Source organism: Phacochoerus africanus, chromosome 4 (genome assembly GCF_016906955.1).
Source record: "Phacochoerus africanus isolate WHEZ1 chromosome 4, ROS_Pafr_v1, whole genome shotgun sequence".
In the NCBI taxonomy this organism is placed as follows: domain Eukaryota; kingdom Metazoa; phylum Chordata; class Mammalia; order Artiodactyla; family Suidae; genus Phacochoerus; species Phacochoerus africanus.
The window spans coordinates 74,851,100-74,878,614 of NC_062547.1; the positions used below are offsets into that span (position 1 = coordinate 74,851,100).

A 27,515-nucleotide genomic window follows, 5' to 3' on the forward strand; every position below is an offset into this window, starting at 1 on the left:
TCCCTGTCCCCCCCACTCCATGGCTTCTTGGCTAAAACGCTCCCTGCTCCAGGCTCTCAGGAGAAGACACGTTCGCAGAGAGAGAGAAAGCAAAGGAACAGACAAATGTCAAGAGTCGTGGCTGTAGCTGGGGAGAGGGCCGCATGCCCGTCAGTCCTCCCCACGCCCCCACTGCCCGGTCCCTCGCACCAGCTGGAATGGTCGTCCGGAGGCTCGGGGTCCTGGGACCACCCGCCCTTCCCAGGTCGGCTCTGGCTCCGACTTCCACTTCAGGGCTCCGACGCCGGCTGGGGAAGCAGCTATGTGGGTGGCTTGCTTTGTTTTTTAAGTTTGAGTTTTGTTTCTTTTTTCTTTTTTTTTTTGTACTTTTTTTTTGTCATTTTACTTTTTTTTAATCCTCCAATAGGAGAGTCCAGAGGTACAGGTGCCAGGAGCCAGGGAAAGGGGTGGAAAACCAAAATGAACAACAATAAAAAGAAAGAAAAAAAAAATCACTCCTCCCTCTGTGCCCAAGGCCCGCCTGCGCCCCTCCGCGTGGTGAGCACCAGGAAAGTCGAGTGTCCCGCTGGCAGCGAGCGGTCAGCAGGCCGACACCAGGCCCTTCTGGAAGGGGCAGCGGCGCTTGGGCCGGGGGCCCTCCTCGTCCTCGTCCTCCTCATCTTCCTCTTCCTCCTCCTCTTCCTCTGAGGAAGATGAGCTGTCCAGCGTGAGGTCCACCACGTCAGCCCCCGGCTTCCCGTTCTCCACACCGCCTGGCGCACCGCCCCCACCACCTGCGCCCCCGAGTGCGCCACCACCCCCGCCGTTGACGTTGGGGGTAGAAAGGAGCCCATTGGCGTCCGAGGTGCCTGTGGGAGACAGGGACAGATGCTCAGGATGGCCACTGACCCACAGAGCAGGGAAGTCAAGGCTGGCGAGGGGCAGAGGCAGCCTTGTAGGGAAGCACATCTCAGAGGACAAGATGAGGTGGCCTGATACTGCCAGGCCACGGTGCTCTGCACGGGCCGGCACCCAGCAGGTGCTCACTAACTGCCTTGGCTGCCCAGCTCCAGGGGGATCGACTCCATAAGGGTGGTTGTGTTTTAAGTAAAAGGCCACATGGCAGCATACACGTCAAACTCAGAAATCACCACTGCCCGGCAGGAACAGGGACTCGGGCAGAGCCCGGCTGAGGCCTCACCAAGCACAAGGATGGGGCACTGCGGGCTGCAGCTGCGCTCCTTCTCGGCACGGATTGGGCACCACGAGCCATCCACCAGGTACTCGATCTCATCGGCATCCTCGCACTCGCTCAGGATCTTGGAGAGGAGCCTGGGGGGTGGGAGGAATGGGTGCTGACTCCTGCTCCCCTGGAATGGGGCGGGGTGCTCTCTGAACCACTTCCTGCTCTGCAAAAGCGGCTGCAGGACAGCATGGCCAGGCCTGGTGACCCTGAGGTTTGGGGGGAAGGGGTGGGCACATGTACTGCGCCCTCCAGGAGGGCCTGCAGTTAACCACTTGCGGCAAGGTGACAGCTGGTGATAGCTGGCCACGGGCAGAGAACGGGGCCCCGCCCACCAGCTGCTTGAGAACATGGGAACTGGGGGGGCCACAGGTGGTTCCTGTCCACCTGGCCCCCCTATCGGAGGGGTCCCCATCCTCCCATCCTCACTCTGTGCTGCCCCTCTTTTTACAGAGGAAGAAATGAGGCTCAGAGAGGAGATACATGCTGCTCAAAGCCCCCAAGAAGCTCTGGGTTCACTTGGCAGCAGAGCAGGCCCACGTGGTGCCTCTATGGCTAGCAGCACCCCCAGAAGGTGCCCATGGCAAGCCACAGTCCTGGGCACTGTTCCTGAGGTACAGCCAGCAAGCCCAGTTTTATAGCTGGGGACACTGAGGCTCACAGAGGGGGAGTGAGTCCCCTGAGGCCACAAGGCCAGGTGGCAGCAGGTTGGGGTTTTGGTCCTCACCCCTGCCATGGGCCTTGGTCTCTCCACTTGCAGGATGAGGTAGGCACAGCGCCCACCATCTCCCGCAGCCGTGGGGATCTCAGGAGGGGCCGAGTGCCCACACCAGGCCAGGTACAGGGAACCCACCAGAGCCCCCAGCCCTTGTTCAACATTAACACTGCACCAGCCCCCAGGGGATTTCAACCACCTCAGTCATGATCACACAGAAGGAAGGTCTTGCCCTGGATACCCTCTGTAGCTGATGGAGCCCTTCCCAGCACCACCGCCTCAGGGGTCACCATGGTGTGAAACACAGCTCTGGAGTTCCTGTTGTGGCTCAGCGGTAATGAACCCGACTAGTATCCATGAGGAGCACTGCTGTAAGCTGTGGTGTAGGTCGAAGAATTGGTGCGAATCTGGAGTGGCTGTGGCTGTGGGCGTAGGCCAGCAGCTACAGCTCTGATTCAACCCCTAGCCTAGGAACCTCCATATGCCATGAGTGTGGCCCTAAAAAAGAGCCCCCCCAAAAAATACCCCAGAAACACAGCTCTGCCACGCACTTTACACCTGGAAAACTCCTACTCAGCCTCCAAAGCCCTACTCTATGGTGCCTCTTCTCCTCAAGGCAGAGCACAAGCAACAGGAATGTTTAGGTCTGGCTTGGTCCTCATCCCACATGCCCAGGTGGGAATTCCCTAAAAGCAGGGTCTGGGATAGAGTCCTTTTGGGAACCCCTACATCACCCAGCTAGGGCCAGAAACAAAGTGGCAGAGCCTCGAGGAATAAATGCATGAATCGAGGACCCTTCCTCTAGAAAACCTCCCAGGTTACATCAAGGCCCCATGGGCTGCTGGAATCGCAGTCTGTGTTGGATGCAGCTACAATGCCCAGCCCCAGCCCTGCTGTCCCTAGAGCTGTCACAGTTACCATCATCCTGGCTTGAGTGACCTGCTCAGGCCTTGGGGAGGGTTGGGGGGTGGGCAGGCGCCAGGCCGCACAGCTGCCAGGCCGGGAACAGAGCTGCCATTCAGGCCCAGCCCTTGTGCCTGGCCCCAGGGGCCTCCTCCCTCACCCTGAGGCTGGACAGCGTGGGGGTGGTAGCTCAGCCCCTCTTGGGAGGGGACCTAGGCTCAGGGCTAACCAGACTGGGGTTCAAGTCCTAGCCAGGCAACCTGTAAGCTGGGGGACCCTGGGGTGGAGGCTGCCCCTTCTGAGCCTCAGTCTGCTCATCTGTAAGGTGGGGATGATCAAGGTCTACCTCCCTGGACAGCTGGAAGGGAGGGCGTGCAAGACCTCGAGCGCAGTGACCAGATGGAGACGAGTACCTGACCATGGGGGCAATTCACACATGGCCACTGCAGGTCAGGGCCACTCCCCTCCCCAGAGCACACACCCCAGCCATATCTCGGCTGTCACATGTGGGCAGGGTCCGTGCAATGCTGCCCCATGGCCGCTCATGGCTGAGCCGCCCAGTTCCCTCCCTGAGCTGCAGCTCTGCGGACAGAAGTGGGTGTGGCTGGCAACTGGCAGGAGCTGGTCAGTCAGGTAGGTGCTGGACTCGGTTTCTGGAAACTTAAGACCTGAGTAAAGTTTCCCTTTTGAGGAGAATGGCCTTCTTCTCCTTGTCCCGCTGTGGTGTGGGGTGGGCCTGCTGGTAAGGCTCGAGGGACGGCCTGGCCACACACTAGCACCGCCTAGGAAAGGGACCAACAGAAGGCATGGCCAGTTTTGGGGAGATGAGTGTGCCCTTCACCTTTCTATGTGGAGGATGTGACCAAGCCTGTGCTAAACTCCCTTCAGGAACCAGTTCCCCAAATCGTGTAGCAGCCTGGGACAGGTTCTTGGGTCCCTGTTTTACGTGGGGAAGAAACAGACTCCAAGAACACAAGGTCACATAAGAGTAACAGTGGACATCCTGGGCCCAGAGCCCCACTTCTGAACCCTAAGCTACACTGTTGTCACACATAGAGGAAAGACCCTGCTGGCTGACATCGGCCTCCCTCTGCAACCTGGGGCTTACAGAGCTGCCATGGGGCATCACTGGGTAGCCTGGAGGTCCCAGCGGGTGGAGCCACAGAAGCCTCAGAAGCTGCCTGACCCCGCTTCTCCTTCCAGAGGCCCAGAGAGGCAAGGGGTTGAACCTGGCACAGCCCGGCGGGCAGCAGCTAGCCCCCTTCCCCATGCACCCCAGCGACTCACCCATCAATGATGAGCTGGTCATAGGGGGCCGGCTTGTCACACACCGGGCACATCCAGGTGGGCTTTTTCTCGTTCATCTGGAGGTAGAAGACAGCATCGAAGCACTGCAGGTGCGCACAAGTCTCTGCACGGCAGGGCACCGACAGCCGCATCTTCACCAGCTGCGGGGGCAGGAAGCGAGGAGTGTGAGTGGCTGCCCCCAGGTAAGCAGCAGGGAGGGAGGGACCCACACACCCTGACTCACCGGGCAGATGAGGGAGACCCGCACGCCTGTGGTGGCGATCTCGCTGTCGGGATCCAGGCGCAGCTTCTCTTTGACTGTGGGAGAGGGGAGGCCAGTGTCAGCAGTGACGGGACAGAGGCACCTGCAGGCCTGGGGCTGAGCGGTGGGTTTCCCCCAGCACCCAGAGATGCTCAGGAGGGCAGCAGGGAGCACCCTCAACACCCCTGTTTCAGGGAGGCAACAGTCCACACAGTGAACACCCCATATCCACCTCCCAGGATGATGAGACCCAAGTTTTAGCTCTAGGGCCTGGGACTATGAGGAGCTTCTTTCTATGTTAAAAAACCATGGCAAGCGGCCACTTTTTTTTTTTGGCTGCACCCTTGGCATGCGCAAGTTCCCCAGGCAGGGATGGAACCCACGCCACAGCAGTGACCCAAGCCGCTGCATTGACAATGCCAGATCCTTAACCTGCTCAGCTACCAGGGAACTCCAAAGCCCCACCCTCCCCCCCCCCCTTTTTTTTTTTTTTGCTTTTTAGGGCCGCACCTGAGGCATATGGAGGTTCCCAGGCTAGGGGTCTAATCGGAGTTACAGCTGCTGGCCATGGCCCCAACCACAGCCACAGCCACAGCCACACCAGATCTGAGCCCAATCTGCGACCTACACCACAGCTCACAGCAATGCTGGATCCTTAACCCACTGGGCGAAGCCAGGGATCGAACTCGCAACCTCATGGTTACTAGGCAGATTCGTTTCTGCTGCGCCACAACGGGAACTCCCAACAGTCACTTATTTTTGACAACAACCTTGGTGCAGGACAAGGGGGCAGGCCCCTTAACAATCCTGCCCTGTTGGGGATTTTTAGGAGCCATGGGACTTTTGGGAAAGATCTGGGCAGCAAAGAGCTGCCACAGCCACCTGCTATTGACTGTAAATTCTGATGAAAAGCACAAGGGCAGCCCATACCACTCCAAGGGCTGAGAAGCCCCAGGGCGGGAGCACCTACCATGGACCCTTGGGGCAGGAGTGAGCCCACAAGCAAGGCTCCCTTGCAGGATCAGAGTCTGCTTCTCCAACAGGTGAGAAGAAAGCAGGTGCCCACCACAGGGCTGCCCAACTATGAGTACATAAGGCTGAAAAAAGGCTGGAAGGAAACTGGCCCACTACAGCCCTGGGGACCCACTACAGCCCTGGGGACCAACCTGCAGGGGGCGCAGGGAGGCTGGCCGAGAAACCTGAGCAGGGCATGCTCTTAAGCTCCATTCCCAGATGGTTCAGAATGGAACCAACCTTGGGCCCTGCAGAGTGGCGGTCACTCTGCTTAAGGGCTGGAACTGCCCCTCAGTCCACGACACCTGCCTCCCCTTTCTGGCTAACAAGCACTAATTAATGGTACCTCCAGAGGCCTCGGCCCCTCAAAAAGACTCAGGGCAGCTGAGAACGGATGCAGTATGCACCATGTTTCAAAGCAAAGCCTCATTCCACCCCTCAGAGAGGGAGGGCATGTACAGTGGGAAGGGTTTAGGTGGGACAAAGAATAGGACTTCCCGGCTGCAACTAGAGGGGAACCCAGAAGCGAAGATGCCCAGCCAGAGGCTGGCTGTGGGAAGGAAGCTGAGGGCTTGCTTCAGAGAGGAAGCTCTGCCCACACCAGCAGGGCCCGGCTGTCCCGGGCACCTCTACATACGCAGCTGCGGCCCCCTGCACCGCCGCAGGCCTTGGCACCTGGCTGCTCGCTGAGCAGTTAAGCCAGGCCTCCATGTGCCTGTCCCCACCCTGTGGCTCACTGGTGCCCAGCTAAGCCCTGCCCAGCCCTGCGCCAATCCCTGCACCTGCCAACTGGCACTGCAGCCAACCAGGCTGTTGCCGGAAGCCTGCCTCCTCTGATCATGTTGCCCATTGTCCCCACAGGGAAAACAGGCAGGTGGGGGAGGGGTTGAAGAAACGAGAAAGGTGGCAGGACGGGGTGCTAGGCTGAGCCCTGGGGTCACAGAGCCCTAACTTTGCCATGCTGTGCCTTAGTGTCCCCACTGGTCAGACTGAGACATAGCCAGACCCCACTGCCCAGAGCTGCTGTGAGGATGGAGTCAGAAGCTATTCCACAAGGGCCTTCAGGCAACCAGAGAGGGAATTCTGTGTGCTGGGCAGCCTCCAGGGCAGGACACAAGGAGGTTCTATCTGACTACGGAACTGGTGGTTTTGATTTTTTCTTTTTTTATGCTCTTTGCATCCCCATCCCTTTTTTTTTTGGTTGATAAAAATATAAGCAGGAGGACTTCTCTTCTCTGGTGGCCTAGTGGGTTAAAGATCCAGCATTGTCACTGCTGTGCCACAAGTTCAATCCCTGGCCTAGGAACTTAAGCAAACCACAGTTAAAAAAGTACAAAAGTACAAAAAAGGAAAAAACTAATGGTTTCAGCATTCCTGGTTAGACCTCAGTCATGGTGAGTACCCCTAACTGTGAACCTATTCTCTGCCCCGTCCCCAATTCCTGGCCCCCACCCACCCTGTCCCTGCACAGCAGCCAGAAGCACCTGAGCGGAACACTGATTGCCTGGGGTCTTCCCCGCCTGCAAGCTCTCCAAGGCTTCTTGCACCATAGACCACAATGGCCCCCACCCCTGGGCTCACTGGGGTCTGTCAGCATGCCTAGTTCATCCCTGCCACAGGGCCCTTGCACTGACGGACAGCAACCCTCCTCCAGAGACCTTCCAGAGCTCCCTAACCCCCAGGGTGATGATTGGACCCTGGGAGGTCCACATCCTCCCACAGGCCACAGCTCCTGAGGACCAGGCCTATGACTCACGCCCAAAAAAGGTGGTGGTCGGCAGTGATGAAGCCATGGCCACCCCCAGGGACCTCGGGGAGCCCCACCCACCAACACAGAAGGCCCTGGGGCTCACCCAGCGCCTTGCACAGCTCCGGGTGCTTGACCCCGATGGTCTTCAACCTCTGCAGCAGCTCGGAGGAAGTCAGTTGCCGCACCAAGTACAAGGCCACAGAGTAACTCTGGGGGCAGGGAGGGGAGGGGAGTCAGGGCTGAGCCTGGAGACAGGGTGGGCAGGGGAAGGGAAGGGGGAAGTCAGGGCCCACTCACCTTGCCGTAGTTCCCCCAAGTGACAGTGATGCGGTTGGTGGCCGAGGACAGGTACATGAGGTGGGTGAGGTTGATGGGGCGGCACGGCCTCTTGGGCTCCACTCCAGGCTTATTTGAGGGGTAGTAGCCCTGGAAGCAGACAGGCCGGCTGAGACCACCACATGGTACTTGCTCTGTGTCCCCCCCTCCACTCCGCACTCTGCCCGACCCCCCGCAGCAGATCCAGAGCTGCCGGCTCACCGGGACAGAGCAGTAGCTGTGGTTGACCTTCACGGCGATGTTGGGTGGGTACTGGTCTTCCTGAGGGCTGCTGGTGTCTGAATAGCAGATTCTGCAAGGACAATGGGGACCATAGGTCCATGGGCACCTTGCAGGGGGGGAAGGGCTTCCTGGGAGGGGAGGGGAGGACAGATGGGGGCCAGGGTGGAGGCAACAGGGCCCCTCTCTGGCCCTGAGGCAGATCTTAATGCTGGACTGTATGTGCATGTGTATGGGGGTGGTCTCGGGGACCCTGTGTCTGGCCTGAGTGGGGCCGGATGCTGGTGCACCCATGGGCAAGGCCAGAAAGGAGGGAGGAGCAGGAGGGTCTGAGAGGGGCCGTCAGGAGGGAGTGAGACAGGATGTGGCAGGGCTTCGGCCACCAGGGGAGAAGAGCGGGAAGTGGGCCAAGGTCATGTCATCCCATACCCTCCCTCTCCCAGGGTCAGGGAACACCTGGGCCTACTTACCTTAGGACGACCTGCACGGCCTTGACCCCGGGCTGTAGTTCTCTGTGCTCGGGGAGGAGAGGAGGGGTCAGTGACGGGGAGCGCACCCAGCAGCCACCCTGACCTTTCTACAAGGACCAACCAAGTGGAATAACTTGCTACCTCCCATGGCAACCAAAGGCCAAGGGGGTACTGCCTAAAATATTTTCTCCTGCCGTTTACTCACTAGTGACTTGGGCAAATGACCTCCTTTCTTTTGGAAAATATGGTCTGGTGTGGATAGTAAGAGGGCTGGGGGTGTGGCCCACCCCAGCAGTGACAGCCTCAGAGAGCAGAGGTGGAGCCCCAAACCAGCCCACCTCAGGGCTGTGGGTCAAAGGTGCTGAGAGCATGTGTGCCCTGAGCAGGGGATAGGGACCTCCCTTTCCCACCATGCCAGGTCCAGGGTCTGCCAGGAGCCTGGCGGATGGCTCTCCTGGTCCGCAACAGCAGCGGGCAAGGAGCAGGCACGGCGCACCTGGAGTTCCGGATCAGCTCCACCTGTCTGGGCGTCAAGGCAAAGATGCACGGACTCTCTTGAAGCTTCTCGTTATTCTGTGGAACTGGAGACAAGTTCAGGGTCAGGGTCACAGTGGTCCCTGATGAGGGTGCCACAGTCATTCCTACAGGCCTGTCCCTCTTCAGACTGGGAAGCAGGAAATGGGAGGCTGAGCCCCACCCACGTGGCCAGGGGACTGGGATGGAGGTAAGTGGGACAAACTCGGGGGCTGCCAGGGATGGGGGCCCAAGAAGGGGCCACTTACTGCAGCCTACAGTCAGGGAACACTCACATCCCCGTCCATGTCCTCCACTGAGGGCCACTCTTGGAGCAACAGGCTTCTCAGCCCTCTGGGGTTCAGGCAGCTACTCGAGAGGACTGAGAACTGAGGACTCGGTGCGGGGAGAAGAGCCTTGCTGGGTTGGCAGGATGCAGAATGACAGGCCGAGTGCTCTCGGGCCAGCCACCTTCTCCAGATCTGTGAGACACCAGCGACAACTTTGTCCCCAGGTCACAGGGCTGTTCTGGGCAAATGGTGAGCGCCTGTCCAACTGTGCAGCACTCAGCCCAGGCCCTGCACATAATGAGTTCTCAGTGGCCCCTGCACAGCACTGCCAGAGGGGATGGGGACAAACTGAACAAGGTCCCACCTGAGGCACTCACGGGCTGGTCAAGGAGATAAGGAAGGAACCAGTGGTGAAATTCCAAGTACACAGAATAAGAGTCACAGAGCAGCCTGGCCTGGCTCACAGCAGGAAGCCTGAGGAGGGCAGCGGGAAGAGCGTACACAAAGCCTTGATCACTGTCACAAAGCACTGGGTGCAGAAGCTGGGGCAAAGTTTGCCAGGGGACAGAGACCTTGGTGCTGAAGAGTTGGCTCTTCACTCTCAGTCATAACTGCACTGAGAACCCCAGGCACAATTAGAAAGCACCCTGAACTGAATGAGAAAATATAGGAGTTCCCATGTGGCTCAGTGGTTAATGAATCCGACTAGGAACCATGAGGTTGTGGGTTCAATCCCTGGCCTTGCTCAGTGGGTTAAGGATCTGGCACTGCCGTGAGCTGTGGTGTAGGCTGCAGATGTGAATCGGATCCCACATTGCTGTGGCTCTGGTGTAGGCCGGTGGCTACAGCTCCAATTTGACCCCTAGGCTAGGAACCTCCGTATGCTGCAGGAGCGGCCCAAGAAATAGCAAAAAGACAAAAAAAAAAAAACAATACTCCTAAACTTGTGGGAGGCAGCTAAAGCTGTTGTAAGAGGGAAAGTTATAGCTTTAAATGCTTCTATTAAAAAAGAATGATGTAACGCAATGGGTTAAGAAAACGACTGTAAAGGCCTAAGTCACTGTGGAGTCTCAAGTTCAATCCCTGGCTTGTCCCAGTGAAGCTGTGGCTCAGATTCAATCCCTGGCCCGGGAACATCCAGGTACAGCAGGTGCAACCATTTAAAAAAAAAAAAGGAGTTCCCTGGTGGTTCAGTACATTAAGTATCCAGCATTATCATTGTTGTGGCTTGGGTCACTGCTGTAGTGCAGATTTGATCTCCGGCCTGGGACCTTGTGCATGTCATGGTAGCAGCCAAAAAAAAAAAAAAAGAAAGGATTTCCCTGGTGGCCTAGAGGGTTGAGGATCTGGCATTTGCCACCGCCCCCCCCCAAAAAAGGAATGAGGAATTCTCTTACGGCACAGGTTAAGGATCTGGCATTGTAACTACAGTGGCTTGGGTCTCTGCTGTGGCACAGGTTGAATCCCTGGCCCTATGTTGCAGGCATGGCCAAAAAAAAAAAGAAATGAAAAGGATTTAATATGAATGACACATGCTCCTCCATGAGAAGCTAGAAAAAGAAGAGCAAAGTAAAAGCCAAAGGCATTAGAAAAAAGGAAATTAGAGATAAAGATGGACATCGATGAAATACAAAGCCAACAAAGCCAGTTCTTTGATAAATAACTAGCTAAACAATAAGATCATGTGAACACAAACTAACAGAAACACTGGAGTTCCTGTTGCAGCTCAGCGGTAACGAGCCTGACTAGCATCCATAAGGACGTGGGTTCGATCCCTGACTTCACTCAGTGGGTTAAGGATCCAGCATTACCATGAGCTGAGATGTAGGTCTCAGACGTGGCTGGGATCCTGAGTTGCTGTGGCTGTGGTGCAGGCTGGCAGCTGCAGCTCCGATTCAACCCCTAGCCTGGGAACCTCCATATACCACAGGTGCGGTCTTAAGGAGACAAAAATAAAATAAAAAGAAATGAAACATGAACAGTACAGATCATACAGCCTTTTGGTTCAACAGGGGGCTATAAAGAGCAAATTCCTGACAATAAATTCGACAATTTATATGAAATGAGCAAATTCTCCCAAAGACGCAAATCACCAAAACTGGCAACATAAGATATAGAAAGTTTGAAAAACTTTTTTAAGTTAAAAACAACAACAACAACAACCCTGAATTCAGGCGTTCCTATTGCATCTTAGTGGGTTAAGAACCCAACATAGTGTCTGTGACGATTCGGTTTGATCCCTGGCCTTGCTCAGCGGGTTAAGGATCCAGTGTTGCTGCAAGCTACAGTGTATGTTGCAGATGTGGCTCAGATCCAGCATTGCTTTGCAGGTCTGATTCGATCCCTGGCCTGGGAACTTCCATATGCCACAGGTTTGGCCATAAAAAGAAGAAGAAAAAATCCTTAACAAAACATTAGCAAAGTTCCTGTTGTGGCTCAGCAGAAACGAACCTTACTAGTATCCATGAGGACACAGGTCTGATCCCTGCCCTCACTCAGGGGGTTAAGAATCTGGCGTTGCCATGAGCTGGGGTGTATGTGGCAGACTTTGCTCAGATCTGGCATTGCTATGGCTGTGGCAAAGGCCACCAGCTATAGCTCCAATTTGACCCCTAGCCTGGGAACCTCCATATGCCGTTGGCGTGGCCCTAAAGAGAAAAAAATGTGTGTGTGTGTGTGTGTATACACATACATGCATACAGCCAGGGCCCCCAAGTATTGGCCCAGGAATTCAAGATTGGTTTAAAACCTCTACACATCCACTTACAGTGGCTAAAATAAGAAAAAGGATTCCAAGTGTTGGTGAGGATGCACCACAACTCTCTTGGGGGAGGGGTAGATGGGTGGGTAGGGGGCTATAATGTGATGCAGTCATTTTGGAAAACCGCTGGACAATTACTAATAAAGTTAAACATATACCTACCCTGCAACCAGTAATCTGCTGTTAGGTGCTTCCCAAATAAATGGAAATATGTCTACAAAAAGACCTGTGCAAGGACACCTGGCTAATTTACTCCTAGTAGCCCTAAATGGGAAACAACCCAAGTGCCCAGCAACGGAAGAACAAGTGGATAAGCTGTGGTACATTCATACAATAAAATAACTCACAATCTATGCACCAACATGGATGAATCTGAAAGCTTTAACGCTGAGCCAAAGAAAGCAGATGTGAAGTAGTACACGCTGCATGTGGATTATGTCACGTTCTGAACAGGCAAAACTCATCTATGGTGATAGAACTCAAAACAGTGGTTGCCTATGGGGGTCTGGGGGAGGCAAGGACTGCCTGGGAAGGGGCCTGAGGGAACTTAATAGTGATAGAAATGTTCCACATTTGATGGCATTGGGGTTACTCGGGTACATTCATTTGCTAAAACTCAAATTACACACTAAATGTCTATGGATTTCACTGTATGTAAACTACACCTCAATGTTTAAAAATTTAAAACTGCACTGAGAAGTGTTGATCATTCTGTAACAAATAATAATGTCAAAATCATTATTTTGCATATGAGACACTAATATCAGGGTTGTAAGTCTATCGTATTTCAATTTGAAAATAAATTTGGAGTTTTCCTATGGTGTAGCAGCTTAAAGATCTGGCGCTGTCATTGCAGTGGCTTGAGTCCCTGTTGTGGCACGGGTATGACCTCTCACCTGGGAACTTCCGCATGCCATGGGTGCAGCCAAAATAAATAAATAGGAGTTCCCTCTGTGGCACAATGGGATCAGTGGTGTCTTGGGAGCGCTGGGATGCAGGTTCAGTCCCTGGGCTGGCACAATGGGTTAAGGATCCAGGGTTGCTACAGCTGCAGCTTAGGCCGCAACTACAGCTTGAATCTGATCCCTGGCTTGGGAACTCCATATGCCAAGGGGCAACCAAAAAAGAAAAAAAAAGGGAGGGGGGGATCAAAATAAATAAATACATCAAACAATTTTAAAAAACTGAAGGGAGTTCCTTGGTGGTCTAGTGGTTAGGACTGGGCATCACTGCTGCAGCCCAGGTTCAATCCCTGCTCTGGGAACTGAGATCCCACGTTAAGCCACTGCATGCCACAGCCAAAAAAATAAATAAATAAATTTGATGAAGCCAAAACCCCTCACAAAAATCCAAAAATAACAAAAGCCACTCTACTAATAAATCATCTGTTTGAAAGATTGGAAGTGACTGAAAAGTTTGATAGAAGTTGATGAGGCTGTGGCTGGTAGGAGTGAAAACCTCTAGGGAGGGTAAGCTGGCACAATGTGCCAAAACAACAAACACCTCAGGAAGCGGCAACTGCAGACACGGGAAGACCAAGGCCCACAGCCAGACATGACTCGGGATGGTTTTTATCAGCAAAAGAATGTTAACAACCTAAATACACACACACACGGTCTACTTTGGGGCTCCACACAAAGGAACAGGATGAAGGAATACTATGCTACAGTGAACACAGGCAGTCAGGAATCAAGCAGCTCTTTGTGCTCCAGTAAACACTAATCCCCAAGATGGTTTTAAGTGAGAAGAGCAAGTGCAGAGCGGCGTGCATAGCATATCACAGTATATTTGTGTAACCAAAACTGAGGGAGGCGGGGGTCTGTGCAAGAGCCGCCTCTCGGGGAGGGCGCTTGAGAACTGGCCACAACCACAGCCTTGGAGTTGGGGGAGGTAAGGCCTCTGCTTTAAGACTGCAAACCCCTTAGAACAGTGGGAAGCAGACTGTCCCTATAAAGGGCTAGAGTGTAAATACTTTCAGCTTTGCAAGACACACAGTTTCTGCCTCCATGTCCCCACTTTGTAACATGAAAGCCACTAGAGAGGGCATGGCAGGGGGCCAGTAGGGAGCAGGGGGCCATGAGGCCGGCCCAGCTGGTCCCATTTCCGCTTCAGAATCTTCTGACTTTCAAAGCACCACAAGGAGCAGGCTGTTTAAAGGCAAAGATAACTGTAAACCAACTGTTAATGGGAAAACATAAAAGCAAAGGTAATTTCAATTTAAAAGCAGATCAGGGGAGTTCCCGTTGTGGCGCAGTGGTTAACGAATCCAACTAGGAACCATGAGGTTGCAGGTTCGGTCGCTGCCCTTGCTCAGTGGGTTAACGATCCGGCGTTGCCGTGAGCTGTGGTGTAGGCTGCAGAGGCAGCTCAGATCCCGCGTTGCTGTGGCTCTGGCGTAGGCCGGTGGCTACAGCTCCGATTCAACCCCTAGCCTGGGAACCTCCATATGCCGCGGGAGCGGCCCAAGAAATAGCAAAAAGACAAAAAAAAAAAAAAAAAAAAGGCAGATCAGGCACAGAAGCCAGATACCCTACCCTCATCCTCGGGTTCATACCCCATCCCCACCCAAGTCTGGGTACCCTCCAAGGGGTGGCTGCTGAAACTGCTATGCTGCTAATTCAGGTTCCTGCTGGTGGAGGTGTCCAGGTAGGGGCCCTAGAGAAGGGCCGCCTAATTGGAGGGCTAGGGTTCCTGTAGGCTACCTGCAGCTGTGCCCAGACCTGCCCAAAGAGCCTGGGGCAGTGATTCATGGGGGGAGGGGACCTCATCACACCTGAGCTGGCCTGCAAAGGTGGGAGGAGTCAAAAACATTTCCTCACCCCTCGGAGTCTTCTGGGAGGCAGGGGAGGGGGCGCCAGGGAACTCTGAAAACAGAAACTAAGAGAAAGGTCGCTGAAGGACTGGTCCCACGCCTGGAAGGACTCCTACTTTTAGGTGAGGCTACGGCAGGGGCAGAGGATGACCTCCCAATCCACTTTTCTGGGGTTTTTTTTTGTGTCTGTCTTTTTAGGGCTGCACCCTCAGCATATGGAAGTTCCCAGGCTAAGGTCAAATCGGAGTTGTAGCTGCTGGCCTAGCCACAGGCACAGCCACGTGAGATCTGAGCTGTGTCTGCGACCTACACCACAGCTCACAGCAACCTACTGAGCAAGGCCAGGGATCAAACCTTCGTCCACATGGATGCTAGTCAGATTCATTTCCACTGAGCCACGACGGGAACTCCCCAATCCGCTTTTTTGCTGTGCCATCAGCCCAGGGTAACTGACAGCTCCCTCAGGAACCCAAATGGCTGGTGGAAGGCGAGCTGCTGCCACAGCTGGGACACAGTGCATGATGCACTATCAGAAGGGGGCAGGGGTCCTCCAAACCCGGGCCTTTGCCATGCCATCCACCGCCTGTGGCAGGCCAACCCTTCCAGCTGTTCAGGACCAAGATGCGGGAGTTGGCCCCCATCCCCCACTATAGGCTCCCTCGGCCCAGCCTGCTGCACCAATTTCCAAATGTGCCCAGAGTGATCCCTTCCCGACCAGTACTCCCCTGGCAGCATGCAGAACCCCTGCTGGTCTCCTGGCTCCCCCAGTTCAGGGCCTAGGGGACGATCTGTCTCCAACCCTGGTGGCCCTGATTCCACAGCAGCCACCCTGGCCACCTCTTCATGCTCCCCACCTGCCAAGAACATCCCATCTCAGGGTCCTTTGCACTTGCCAGCCGTCCCCTCTTCCAGAACATTCCTCCTCTATAGAGCCCTGGTGTCTTTTAAGTCTGTGCAAATGTCACTGGAATGAAAGCCTTCCCTGAATGCCTTTCCTTTTTTTTTTTCTTTTTTAGGGCCACACCCATGGCACATGGAAGTTCCCAGGCTAGAGGTCAAATTGGAGCTGTAGCCGCAGGCCTACGCCAGAGCCACAGCAACTCAGGATCTGAGCCACATCTGCGACCTACACCACAGCCCACAGAAATGCCAGATCCCTGACCCACCAAACGAGGTCAGGGATCAAACGCACATCCTCATGGATACTAGTTGGATTTGTTTCTGTTGAGCTACAACAGGAACTCCCCTGAGTGCCTTTGTTTAAAAACTGTAACCTCCATCCCAACCTACCAACAATTCTGGCACTCCCCACCTCCTTCCTTGCTCCATTTTTCTCCAAAAACTTCACCTCCTAAGAATTACAATTTTCCCATATCCAGGACTAAAGAGAAAACCCCTGCTCCAGGGTCCTCAGGAAAGCTGGAAGTTGAGGAGGAGCAAGCAAACCACAGAGGTGGGGAATCAGCCCCCAGGCTCAACATGAGACCCCAACAGAAGGTCTGGGACCCACATCTCCAGGAGGCTGCCAGACAGCTTTGCAAACCACCAACAGCGAAGGATATTTAATGACCTCAGCAGGTGCTCACGATATACTGGGGGAGAATGACAAACTAGCAGTCAGGACACACCACACTTCCTAGGATAGGTGGCACATGAAAAGAGAAGCACCTGACAGAGGCCTGCCCTGAAGAGAAAAGGACAGCAGCTGAGCTTCTTTGCTGTTAACCTGTGTTTTTCTATGATGAACATATACTTTCACAAGTTTAAATAAAATGGAAAGGAGTTTTTAAGAATGTAATCAATGGGACTGGTCTCCCTCACACTGGCCTGAAGCCCCTCAGCTGGCAGCCCACTGCCCCTGAGCCCTCAAGGCCTCTCCTCCAGGCCAAGGCCCCTCCCCAGCCATGATGGTGGGGACCTCCTGGAGGAGGTGCCCCCTCACCAAGAGCAGGGAGTAAATGAGCACCACAAGCCCCAGCTAGGGGGTCTGGGTTCAAACCCCAGCTCTGGAGTTCCCGTTGTGGCTCAGTGGAAAAGAATGTGACTCGTATCCATGAGGATGCAGGTTAGATCCCTGGCCTTATTCAGTGGATTAAGGATCTGGCATTGCCATGAGCTGTGGTGTAGATCGCTGACACAGCTCAGATCCCACGTTGCTGTGGGCTGTGGCGTAGGTCAGTGGCCATAGCTCTGATTCAACCCCTAGCCTGGGAACCTCCATATGTTGAGGGTGTGGCCCTAAAAAGACAAAAAAAAAACAAAAACAAAAACAAATCCCAGCTCCTCCATTCACAGAGCAAGGAACCAAGACTTCCTGCTGGTGGGGTTATGGGAGGAACAAGCACTAAAGGACAGGCTTGAGAATTCTAGGTTAAAGTTGTGTTCACTCTCTCCATTGTTCATGCTACCCCCACCACGCTCCGTCCTAGGGTGTAATGGGGAACAAATCAGTCCTAGGCATTAGAGGAGAGGGTACTGAGGAAGGCCAAGGAGAAGGTGAGCTTTAGATGAGGCGCTGGGGAAGGAAGGGCCATGTGAGTGTCTGGGTAAGAGTGTGACAGAAAGAACAGCACAGGCAAAGGCCCTGGGGCAGGACCAGGGCTGGAGTGCTGGAGGAGATTGGGGTGAAGTGAGCAAGGGGGTTGAAGTGAGAGCAGAGAGGGAACAGGACAAAAAAATCAGATCAGGAGAGTGTTTTGAGCAGAGGAGGAATTGACCTGCTTCCTTGGGCTGCTGGGAGGAAGCATGCAGAAGAAACCAGGGAGAAGGCTGGGCATGTAAAAACTAGGGGCAGGCAGAAAGTCAGGAGGTGAGGGGATCACAAGAGATGGAGGTCCAGCAGGATCTGCTACAGAGCTGGCAGAGCCCTGACCACCATCATGGATGGAGGGATGCCCCAGCCAGCCCAGTGGATCAGACCACCCATCCCTGGAAGTGGGATATGGGGGAAGAGATGGACCTGAGGATGCCAAAGAAGGCCCTTGGGCCTGGTGTGGACCACAACAGGCTGTGGGGTGGCAGGCAGGCCACTCTGCCTCTTTGTGCCTCAGGGATATTACCCACCTCAAAAAGGACACAAGAAAACAAGTCCTGAAAAGCTTAAGCAGTCAGGACAGCCCAGTTGGTCCCCACCATTCCCAGTGGCCCACCCATCTTGTGTTTTCTGGCCCCTGCTGCCCATATCCAGGCTGCACTCCCACTCCTAGCCTAAGCCACACCATGCTCTGGTCACAATGGCCTCCACTCACCAACTCTCTGCCTGGAACACAACCCTGCCCCTCTATGTCTAGCTTAATTGCTACTTATCCCTCACTCTGGATAGGAATGCCACCTCCTCCAGGAAACCTTCCTGACTGCCACCGCCCCAATGTGCAATAAGGGGTGCTCAGTACTGACTGGCCCCCTGGGAACCCTGTGCTCCCTGATCAGAGCATTCCTTACCCTGTCACTCTTCTGTCACCTCTAGGGGAGCTTCCTGGCAAAACATGCCAGGCCGGTGACCCCACTACCTTGCTTGTTAGTTGGGCAACACCAGCCAAAGGGCTCAGAGCCTGAATGAGGGACATATGCAGGCCCTACATGACAGGGCAGGCACTAGACCAGCAGTTCTCAACCACTGTGAGTGATGACCACTTCCCAGGCACGTGGAGAGCCAGGGGCAGTTCACTCACTGTGCTGGGCCACGTGAGTGGTCCCTCCCCACAAGGCGCTGCCCACAGAACGCTGAGTACCACAAAGAGCAGTGCTGAACTAGGTCGCATTTCCCTCCTCTCCCCAGTGTGCCCTGATGGGGAGGTCAGGGCTCCCCAGGCAGACTCTGGTGGCTGACACCCCAAGTGTCCAGGCTTGGGGGGCCCTCAGGCCATAAGATGCCCAGTGAGCCCCAAGCAGCAGTGTCATGCCCCCCATCTCTCCTGTGGTTGGGCAGCACAGGCTTCCTTCCACCTCTGCCCCCGTGGGCCTGGCTGCCAGCCATCTCCAGACTAGAGAGGGGAAGATGGCTGGGCTCCCCGTCCTAAGAGGAGGCCCGCAGTCCAGAACCTCCTTGTGGTTCAGAATCGGTGCTTGCCCACAGGGGAGCAAGGCACCTGGAGCCCCTCCCTAAGGGTGCTGTGTGACCTTAGGCCAGTCTCTTGACCTTTCTGGGTGCCAACCCCCACCCCACCCCACCCCCTGGAGTGGATCATCTGTCTCCTAAGGTCCTTGCAGCTCTGGGTCTGTGGCTCTGTTATTCCCCTCCCCTCCCCCAACCCGAACATTCCTCTCTTCGTGATTTATGTCTCCTGTCCGCCTGGCGCAGTCTCCATCCCAGAGCCGGCTGGCGGCTCTTCCAGGGAAACAGGACCAGACTGGGCCTCATTTGGGTCGGCAGGTCAGGACCAGAGGTGAGGGGGAAGGGGAAGCAGGCTGTGCTAGAGCCTCCTGAAGTGGTTCTTGGGCAATGCCAGCACTGCAGAATTCACTGTGGGGACCCAGGGTGAGGGGTGGGTGGGCAGAATTGCTGGTTCTCGAACAGAGGGGACCAGACTGCTTCAAGGCTGGCATCTGTGCTGGCTGAGGCCTCTCCCTAGGAAACCGGGCAGCCCCCGAGAGTCCCTGAGGAAACAGGATCATGGGAAAAGGGTACACCCCAGGATAGGGGCAGGGGAGTGGGTGGGAGCAAAGGCAGGGTGGGGTCGGCCTCTTTGTTCTGAGCTGCCAGCAGAGCAATTCCTGGTGTAGACAGGGGAGCAGACTCTCCCGGAGATCAGGTGACCAGGGTCCCCGGGGGCTCAGGGCAAAGTGATGCATTGTGGGGCGGGAATGACTGCATGTTCACTGAGCAGGAAGGAAGCCCATGGTCCAGGCGGGGGAGGGAGTTCAAAGTCATCTCGAGCCCCGGCCCCCACTCATGATCAAGCTGGCTCTGCAGCTTCCCAGTAAAAACCCAGCTTCCCTGTTACAAACATCACACTAGAGTCTTTAAGAGTCTGGATCGTTAGTTCAACCTCAGAACCAGTCAGCCAGCCAGTCCTGAGGTCCTAAAGCCTGGTGGGGGCGGGTAGTGGGTGGGTCCTGGCATCTACAGAGAGGTTGTGGGGAGCAGAGACAGGGAATGTCGTCCTGGAGAAACTCAGGAAGGGGCCTTGGGTCCCCAGTGCTGCCACATCACCCCCATGATAGGTAGTGGCAGGTTAACCTGCCCCCCATCTGGGGGCAGTTGGGAAATACCTTCTCACGCCAGAGAGAAGGCAGTAGAGGGCCAGCAGTGCCTTCCTCCACCTCCCGCAGCCTTTCCTGGAACCACAGCCCCTCTGGCCCGCCCTCACCAAGTCTAAGGGTTGTAGGCAGGGGGCAAGAGGTAGCAGCCACCCTTCCCCTTTCCCCCACCTACGGCAGGATGGAGGGGGCCAGCCAGCATGTGTCTGGAACTAAAGCCTGTGTACAGAGGGGGGCCCCCTGGCCTAGCAAGGCAGGCCGCTGGGTCAGCAGGGTGGGAGGGATTGAGCCGCACAGCTGGGGACATGTTGGGCAGGGGGGTGAAGGGGCTGTGACCTCTGCCACAGCACACAGGGCCCAACTCATGACCGGGGCCCACCATTATTATGTGAACCCCACAGCACCAGCACAGGCTGAGGACACCCTGAAGCCCCAAACAAGGGGTGCCAGAAGGGAACCTCCACAAGGGTGGGGGCTCTGACTGCTCCCTGCTGCATCCCAGAGCGGATGCCCACTCAACAAGCACAGAGATACATGCTGTATGAATGACTGGGTGGAGGAATGGGGGGAGGGGTCTCCAAGAACACTCAGGGACCTGCTAAAACCTGAGGAGTGACAAGAGTCCCATCGCATTTTGCTCACCCTCTGGAGCCTGGGAGACCCAGAAAGCTGGGGCCGGTCAGCCTCCCAGGCCGGAATTCACAGCACCTGAGGCTAGGTCCAGGCTGACACCCACCCCCAGCCCGGTCATCAAGGCTGTCCAGGAGGGACCCAGGCCTACCTACATGACACTCAGTCAACCTGAGCGACAAAGAGACGAGCAAGAGATTCCTTGGCATCATCTCCTCCAGCCTTGGCTATACCCTGTCCCTTGGGGGCACACCTAGCCAAGCCCTGACCTGCCCATGCTGACAGGCCTGAATCCACTGACCAAAGTCACTCCCGCAAGCTACCTACTAGGAAGCAGCTTTCTGTGGAGGAAGGAGAGAAAGTCAGATCAAGCCTCCAGCCTCACAGTGTACCACAGGGTATCGGAGTTGGTCTCTGTGACTAGTGGAATGTGGCAGAAGCAGAAGGATGCCGTTTCCAAGCTGAGGTTATGAGGGAGATCTAGGCTCCCAGCAGGTTTGAGCACTCCCATGTGCGCGTGCGCACACACACTTTCGCCCTCTCCCACCACTGCCCCATCAGCTCCCTCCCCTCCCCACCTCTGAGTCTGAGCCACCATGCCACCATGCAGGGGGACTCTCAAGTACAAGCAGGCCACAGAGGCCCATGTGGCGAGAACTGGAATCTCCACCCAACGGCCAGCAACCACATGAGAAAGTGGCCCTGTCCCCGGCCCCCACCGAGCCTTCTGACAAAGCAGCCCCTGACCATACCACCTTGACTGTAACTCCCTGGGCGCCCCCGAGCCAGAACAGCTAGGCCGTTCCCGAGTTCTGACCTTCAGAAACAGACCTAATAGGTGTTAGCTGTTTCAAGCCACTGAGATTTGGGGTAACTTGCCCACATGATAATAGGTCCCTAGTTCAAGGACCCAAAGGTAGCCCCTGTGCTTCCTGGGAGGGGTAATCCCCTCACAGCCTCTTGGCCCTTCCCACTCCCCAGAAAACACTCCGGGTTGGCCACGTGGCTGGCCTCTGGTGCTGGGAGAACTCAAAAGGTGGGCCTCCCCCAGGGACAGCAGGGACTCACCCAGCTCTGTGGGCTTTAGCAATTCATCCAACATGTTAAAGAAGGGCAGCTTCACCAGGCGCACTTCCGGCTTGAGGGTCTTGGCAGGTAAGCGTCCGAGTCCGTTTAAGTACTTCCCGTAGAGCACGGGGTAGTCAATGTTGGGGCCTGTGAGGGGAGTCCTGGGCACCGAGCTGGCCCGGTCATAGGCTGAGTGCATGGCCAGGGGGTCCAGGGGCCGGTGGGGCTGGGGTGTGGGCTCTGAGCTCTTCTTGGCGTAGCGCGTCTCGTAGAGCTCCTTGATCTTCTTGAACAGCTCAGGGCTACAGTCAAACTGAACCAGCTGGAGGGCCCGGGTGACAAGTTCGTGTTTGAGTCCACTCTTACTCCGGCCGACAAAACCCAGGAGCATCTGAAGATCGGAGACTCGGAAACTCATCACCATGTTCTGGGGAAGAGCAACCACAGACAAAAAGGCTCAGAGAGAGATGCTGCCAGGGTGAGGGGCTGCCTGGGCCTTGAGTGGAGGGACAGTGAAGTGAGACCCTGCCAGCGGCTGGCCAGCCCAGCCCCCCAAGGAGGAGGCAGCAGTTTCGGTACCCGTCCCACTGGCCCATGCCTGGTCCCACTTCCATGCCTGTGCTCAATCTGCTGGTTCACCCTTCCCTGTGCCCCCTCCCAGCTCAGCCCTGCTCCCTTCCACCTCCTCCAACCTTCCTCAGCATCGCCAACGCAGCAAAAGCTCCTCCAACTGCTCCCCCCACAAACTACTTCTATTTTAGGTCCTCTTTCTTTTCTCATCTTCAAGCGTAAAAGCATCCCCAGGGCAGGACCTGAGAATCTTGGTTCCCTGTAAACAGACTTAACTACTCTCCAGCCAAGAACACCAATGGCCTCTCTGACTCTCAGTCTCTTCATCAGGGAGGACAGCATGTCCACCTCACTGGGATGTGGAAAGGACCAGATGAGGTGACTCACGCAAAGCAGAGTGGGTGCTCAACCAACATCAGCCACAAACATGTTTTCCCTTTGGTCTGGAGGACGGCAGCCACCACTTCCTTAGGCACAACTCACCTGAAGGGGACTGAGCAGGCTGTGTGATTATAAACTTGACTCTGATCCTTCAAACACTCCTACCAGGTTGGAGTGAGCCCCAGTTAGGAACAAGATCCAAACTCATCTCTGAAGCTAGGGGTGGCTCCTCCCCACTAGGCTGCCCCAGCACCGACCAGAGAGCTGAGCACTGTCGAGGCCATCAAAGCGTCTGCGGGGCTCACCAGCATGCCTCCTCCCCAGTACCGTGGATGCCAGGGCTGGATCATTCTCTGGGATGGGGCCGTCCCTGGCAAGGTGGGGTGTGAAGCAGGATCCCTGGCTCCACCCACTCGATGCCAGGAGTACCCAAAACCCCAGTCCTGACAACCACAAATGTCCCACAGACATCACCAAGTGTCCCCTGGGGGCAAAATCAGGCTGACAGAGGCACCGGGATCCAGCAGCCATAGATGCTGTTAATTGGGCTGAGGCAGGTGATGACCTCACAGGGCCCCTCCAACGAAGTCAACCCAAACACAAGAGTGCAGTGAAACTAACTGGTGGTAGCTTGCCCTCAGTGACACTCTGGGCTCCCCAATATGCTACTAAAGCAACATATCCTGGAGAGACAGGCCAGCAGGGTTTAGGGGCCACCCATGCTGAGCCCTGAAGCTGGCCTGTGATAAGTGAAATGTAATGGGGAAAAGAAACTTCTAGGGGGAAGGGAAAAATAAAAAGTATAAGCGACAACAGTGGATGTGAAAAGCTGACATGCCTGGGGCAGCACAGCACCCCAAAAAACCAATAAATCACTTAAACTCAACTAGAAAAAGTCTGCCAGTCAGAGGTAGGCGGTTCACCTGCCAAGCTCTTCTTGCAGTGGCCTCAAAGCCAGAAGGCTGCTGCTTCCCGGCAGCTTAAGAGTCAGCCATGGAATCTGATGATGGCCCTGGGGCTCAGGAGCCCTGGGTTCAAGTTCAGACTCTGCCCTAGGTTCCCAGGTGACCCTGGCCTGTTGCCAGGCTTCACAGCACTTCAGTCAAGGTGGGAACTGACTAACATCCCTTCCAGATGTACAGCACTAGGCTTCTGCTGGTAGCAGAGGGGTGTGCTGGGCTCAAAATGACACAAACAAACCTACAGGGTTGCCTGGCCAGCAAAGCCTTGAGGGGGACACTTTTCCTGCTGCAGGATCTTCTTTCTACTCCTGCACTGCAGACACTGAGTGTCCGCCAATGGCAAGCACAAGGGCCTTCACGGTCACTATGCTCACAAGGACTCATGCCCACTATACAGGTCAGAAAACTGAGGTTCCAAGAGGGAAGCAACTGACCCAAGGCTTTCCTGAGTGTGGACAGCAGGGCTGGCATTTGGACTTGAGAGCATCAGGTTCCTAGAGCTGCTTACTTCCACTCACACCCAGCTGCCTGGGGGCCCCTCATCCCCAGCACACCCCCTCACAGGGCCCTAAGCAGCCTGCTGGAGAGTCTGAACACTCTGAAAACAAAGAGGCTTTACCTCCCTCGGCCTGACTTCCCACCTTGAGCAGAGAAGAAAAGATTGCAGACAAGATGTTTCTTCTGGAAGAGGCCCAAAGCACTCAAGGGGAGAGGCGATGTCATGTGGAAGCTGACCACTGGCCACGGAGCCAAAGGCAGGTGGGCTTGGCCTTTTGGAGTCACCCCGCCCCTGGGATCCCCTGCCCCCACCTACCCTGTCCACCAGGTTGGACATCCGGAGCCACCTCTTGCTCCTGCATCCTGGGGCACACCCCTCAAGCTGCCATATGTTCACAACTCGTATTTCTCAGCAGCTGCCACCACCCAGGAGCCTGCCCTTGACACTGGTTGGGGGGGGGGCGCACGAGCAGGGCGCAAACATTCAGGAAGAAGCCCCAAGCGCTTTGCAGAACACTTCCTGCTGTGGCTTCATACTGACCCTGCCCCACGGATCTGTGTTTATAAACAGCGCCAGGCCCCAGCAGCTTCCAGAGCCTCAACTCTAGGCTCCTTTGGAGCTGCCTAGAGAAACAACAGCCTTGATAGAGTAGCTGTGCTCAACTTAGGGGCTCCTCTCTCCAGGAAATCAGAGCTCCGTGCAAACTACTATGCACGCTCCTCTCAGGGACTTTCTAGACCACCCCCTCTCAGGTTAAGAGTCTCAGATTTCCAAGTTTATCAACAAGCCCCCTTCACCCTCCCCTCGAACCAGCCCATTTTGCACTCCAAAAGACAAAATCTCTGGTTCTCACTACAAAAGGGTGAGAAAGCTCCTAAAAGAGGGAGACATTTCAATGAGACGTATAGTAAGCACTTCTTGGTGACAGCAAAGCACTGGAGGAAAAAGAAGTCTCCCTAGAATCAGAGCAAGCTATGCTGCAGTCCTGAGCCCCCCTGAATGGAGGCTCACACTTTAGAAAACTTGAAAAAGGGTCCTCTAAAAAAAAGACAAGACAAAAAAATTATAAGGCGTTCCCGTCGTGGCGCAGCGGAAACGAATCCGACTAGGAACCATGAGGTTGTGGGTTTGATCCCTGGCCTTGCTCAGTGGGTTAAGGATCCGGTGTTGCCGTGAGCCGTGGTGTAGGTTGCAGACGCGGCTCGGATCTGACGTTGCTGTGGCTCTGGAGTAGGCCGGCAGCAATAGCTCCAATTAGACCCCTAGCCTGAGAACCTCCATATGCCGCGGGTGCAGCTTTAAAAAAAAAGACAAAAGACAAGAAAAAGGGTCAACTTGATTTAATTGGGGTTGGGGGGCAGCCACTGGAGGGTCAAGCAGAGTTCATCAGATCATATTTCAAGGCCCTGAATGGTATAAGAGTTCAGACCCCACTCTCTGGCTGGAGGAGCAGTGGGAGCCCAGAGCCAAAACCCCACAGCAGAGGAGATTAAATTTCAGGGCTCCAGGGGACTTCAGGTTGCAGGCTGCTGCCTTGGGCTTGCACATCTCTAGGGCAGGTACTCAATTTCTCAAAATTCCAGAGGAGCAGAAGCATGTGTTCTAGGTACAGGGGGAGGGAGCTCAGGGGTGAAGGGAGGGTAATACCCTATAATCACAGAAACTTGAGGGCTTCATTTCAGATCCCAGTGGGAAGGGAAGGGAGATGTAAGGAAAGGGAAAGAAAACATTTACAGGTCAAGACCCTGGGGAGGACAGACCAGAGGGGTGGGGGTGCCTCAGTCCTGCAAAGGTCCTGCCCTCTACATCCCTGAGATCTGCGGCCTTGAGTAAACTTCTTACAGAAGAAGTCTCGTGCAGTCAGGGGCAAGAGTTCTGGAGCCTCACCTCAGAGAGGCTACCTTGAAGAAAATACATCCCTGGAAAACTGATGCTTCCAGCTTAGTCCCAAGAGGGTTAAAAAGGACCCTAAGCTAAGAGAAGGGATGGTATCTATGGGATGTGGAACCTGGACCCCAAACAGGAATACAGCAGAGAAGCACTAGGAACTACCCTACAGAAAAAAGCCTACCCTGCAGTCGGTCAGAGACCTTCCAAGGACCAACACGAGAGACCAGAAAAAAGAGAGAGGGGCCTCAGATGCCAAAGCTGGGGTGCAAAAGCAGGGGTTCTGGGGCTAGGTGGAAAGGGAGTGTGATCTGAGCAGTAGATCCACAATGGAGTAGAATACAGAGGAAACAGCCAAGGTTGGGAAATAAGAGTCTGATCCCGCAAGGGTGAGGACTAGAACCCCCAGAAGTAGTCCAAAAGGGCATAGATGCTGTCCTAAGGGGGAAGAGGGAGAAGGAAGGCAGAGCTCAGAACCGAAGACTGAGAGGAGAGAGATGGGAAGGTCTTGGACACAGGGGCCAGAGCTCCATCCCAGAGGAGCACACTCAGTTAACACCAAGCCCACTCCAGGGTGAGGAAGGTGTCGGGAGGGAGGCGGGGCTCTGGAACCAGAGCAGGAGCTGAACACCGCCCCAAACACCAGTTTAGCGTACAGACCCCAAGAGACACACTATTTTGGGGGGACATTGAGGACCCCAGCTCATCACTCCGGACGGTGCAAGCGGTGGCAGAAGAGTCAGGGGACCCTTCTGAGCAAGGAGTAGCCAACCCCAGTCTAGTCGGCTGGGGCGAGGAGGCTAAGACCCTGACGGCAGCCATGGCGGGAGAGAAGACGCGCAGACAATCCCAAAGGCCAAAGAGCGCGGACCCCTGTTTGGGACGGAGAAGACAAGCAGCTCAGCCCGTCAAGCTGTCCGTGGGGACTGTGCCTCAAGCTGGGAGGCGCGGCCCTGTGCCCGTGTTTAGGGAGATGTGTAGGTATCCTAACCGCTCGAGCTGGAGAAGGGGACCCCAAGCTCAAGCCCAGGGGCCGACCCCCCAGGGCGAAGAGTGGGGTGAGGTTTTCGGGGGCCCCGCCCCCGGCCTCCCCGCGCCCCGCCCGCACCCGGAGTCCGGGGACCAGGGGCGGGCGAGGAGGCCGGACGCCGAGCTGCGAGCGGGCCGTGTCTCAGAACCCCGAGCGGAAGGCGCAGACCTCGGCCTGCCGCCCGGTCCACGCACCCCCCACCCTCCCGGGCCGGCGCCGCGGCCGCTCACTCACTTTGGCCTCCACCAGCTCCGCCGCCATCTTGGCCACCAGCGTCCCCCGCGCCGGGAGCCCCCAGCCGTCGCGTCACGTGACTGCCCTCCACTCGCGGGCGGGGCCTATGCCGCGACCAATTAGCACCCGCGCGCCCTCCTCCCCGCGGCGCGCGCGACCGCGCACTGCGCAGGCGCGCGCGGCCACCGCCCGGGCCTCGGGCCAATCAGGGTGGCCCGACACCGCCCCCTCTTTAGCTCGCAGCGACCACGCCCACCCCTGGCTGCGTCTAGCTTCTTAAAGGGGCACGAGTCCCGCACAGGTAGGGGTGGGTGCTGGGTCCTGTCTTGGGAGGGAGTAGACGGCAGAGGCGACAACAATGCAGCAAGGTGTTGCGGGTCCCCGGTGCGAGGCGGCTGCCAGGTGCTTGACCGGACGCCCGGTGGCGTGGGGGCGGGGAGAAGACAGTTGGCCGGCTCAGCAGCTGCCAGTGCGTGCAGCGAGGCGCCTTGCAGAGCAGCG

General features: G+C 55.9%; 1 protein-coding gene across 1 annotated transcript; it reads right to left on the bottom strand.

The window, feature by feature from the left end:
- PIAS4 (protein inhibitor of activated STAT 4) lies at nucleotides 1-27,097 on the bottom strand. Its single transcript, XM_047777504.1, has 11 exons — nucleotides 27,015-27,097; nucleotides 21,452-21,878; nucleotides 8,675-8,759; nucleotides 8,179-8,220; nucleotides 7,691-7,781; nucleotides 7,451-7,579; nucleotides 7,257-7,362; nucleotides 4,372-4,445; nucleotides 4,128-4,288; nucleotides 1,181-1,311; nucleotides 1-848 (listed from the first exon to the last, which is right to left on the bottom strand). Exons 1-11 carry the CDS (start codon nucleotides 27,039-27,041, stop codon nucleotides 580-582), a joined length of 1,542 nt encoding a protein of 513 aa, XP_047633460.1. The 5' UTR covers nucleotides 27,042-27,097; the 3' UTR covers nucleotides 1-579.
- Between the last annotated feature and the right edge of the window lie 418 nt (nucleotides 27,098-27,515).

Bases quoted from the DNA above. Each gene is read 5' to 3' on its own strand.
- PIAS4 (XM_047777504.1), bottom strand. From the start codon at position 27,041: ATGGCGGCGGAGCTGGTGGAGGCCAAA. The intron at 21,879-27,014 runs GTGAGTGAGCGG...GCTCTTCCCCAG, and splicing joins CGGAGCTGGTGGAGGCCAAA to AACATGGTGATGAGTTTCCG. The intron at 7,782-8,178 runs GTAAGTAGGCCC...TTGTCCTTGCAG, and splicing joins GCCGTGCAGGTCGTCCTAAG to AATCTGCTATTCAGACACCA.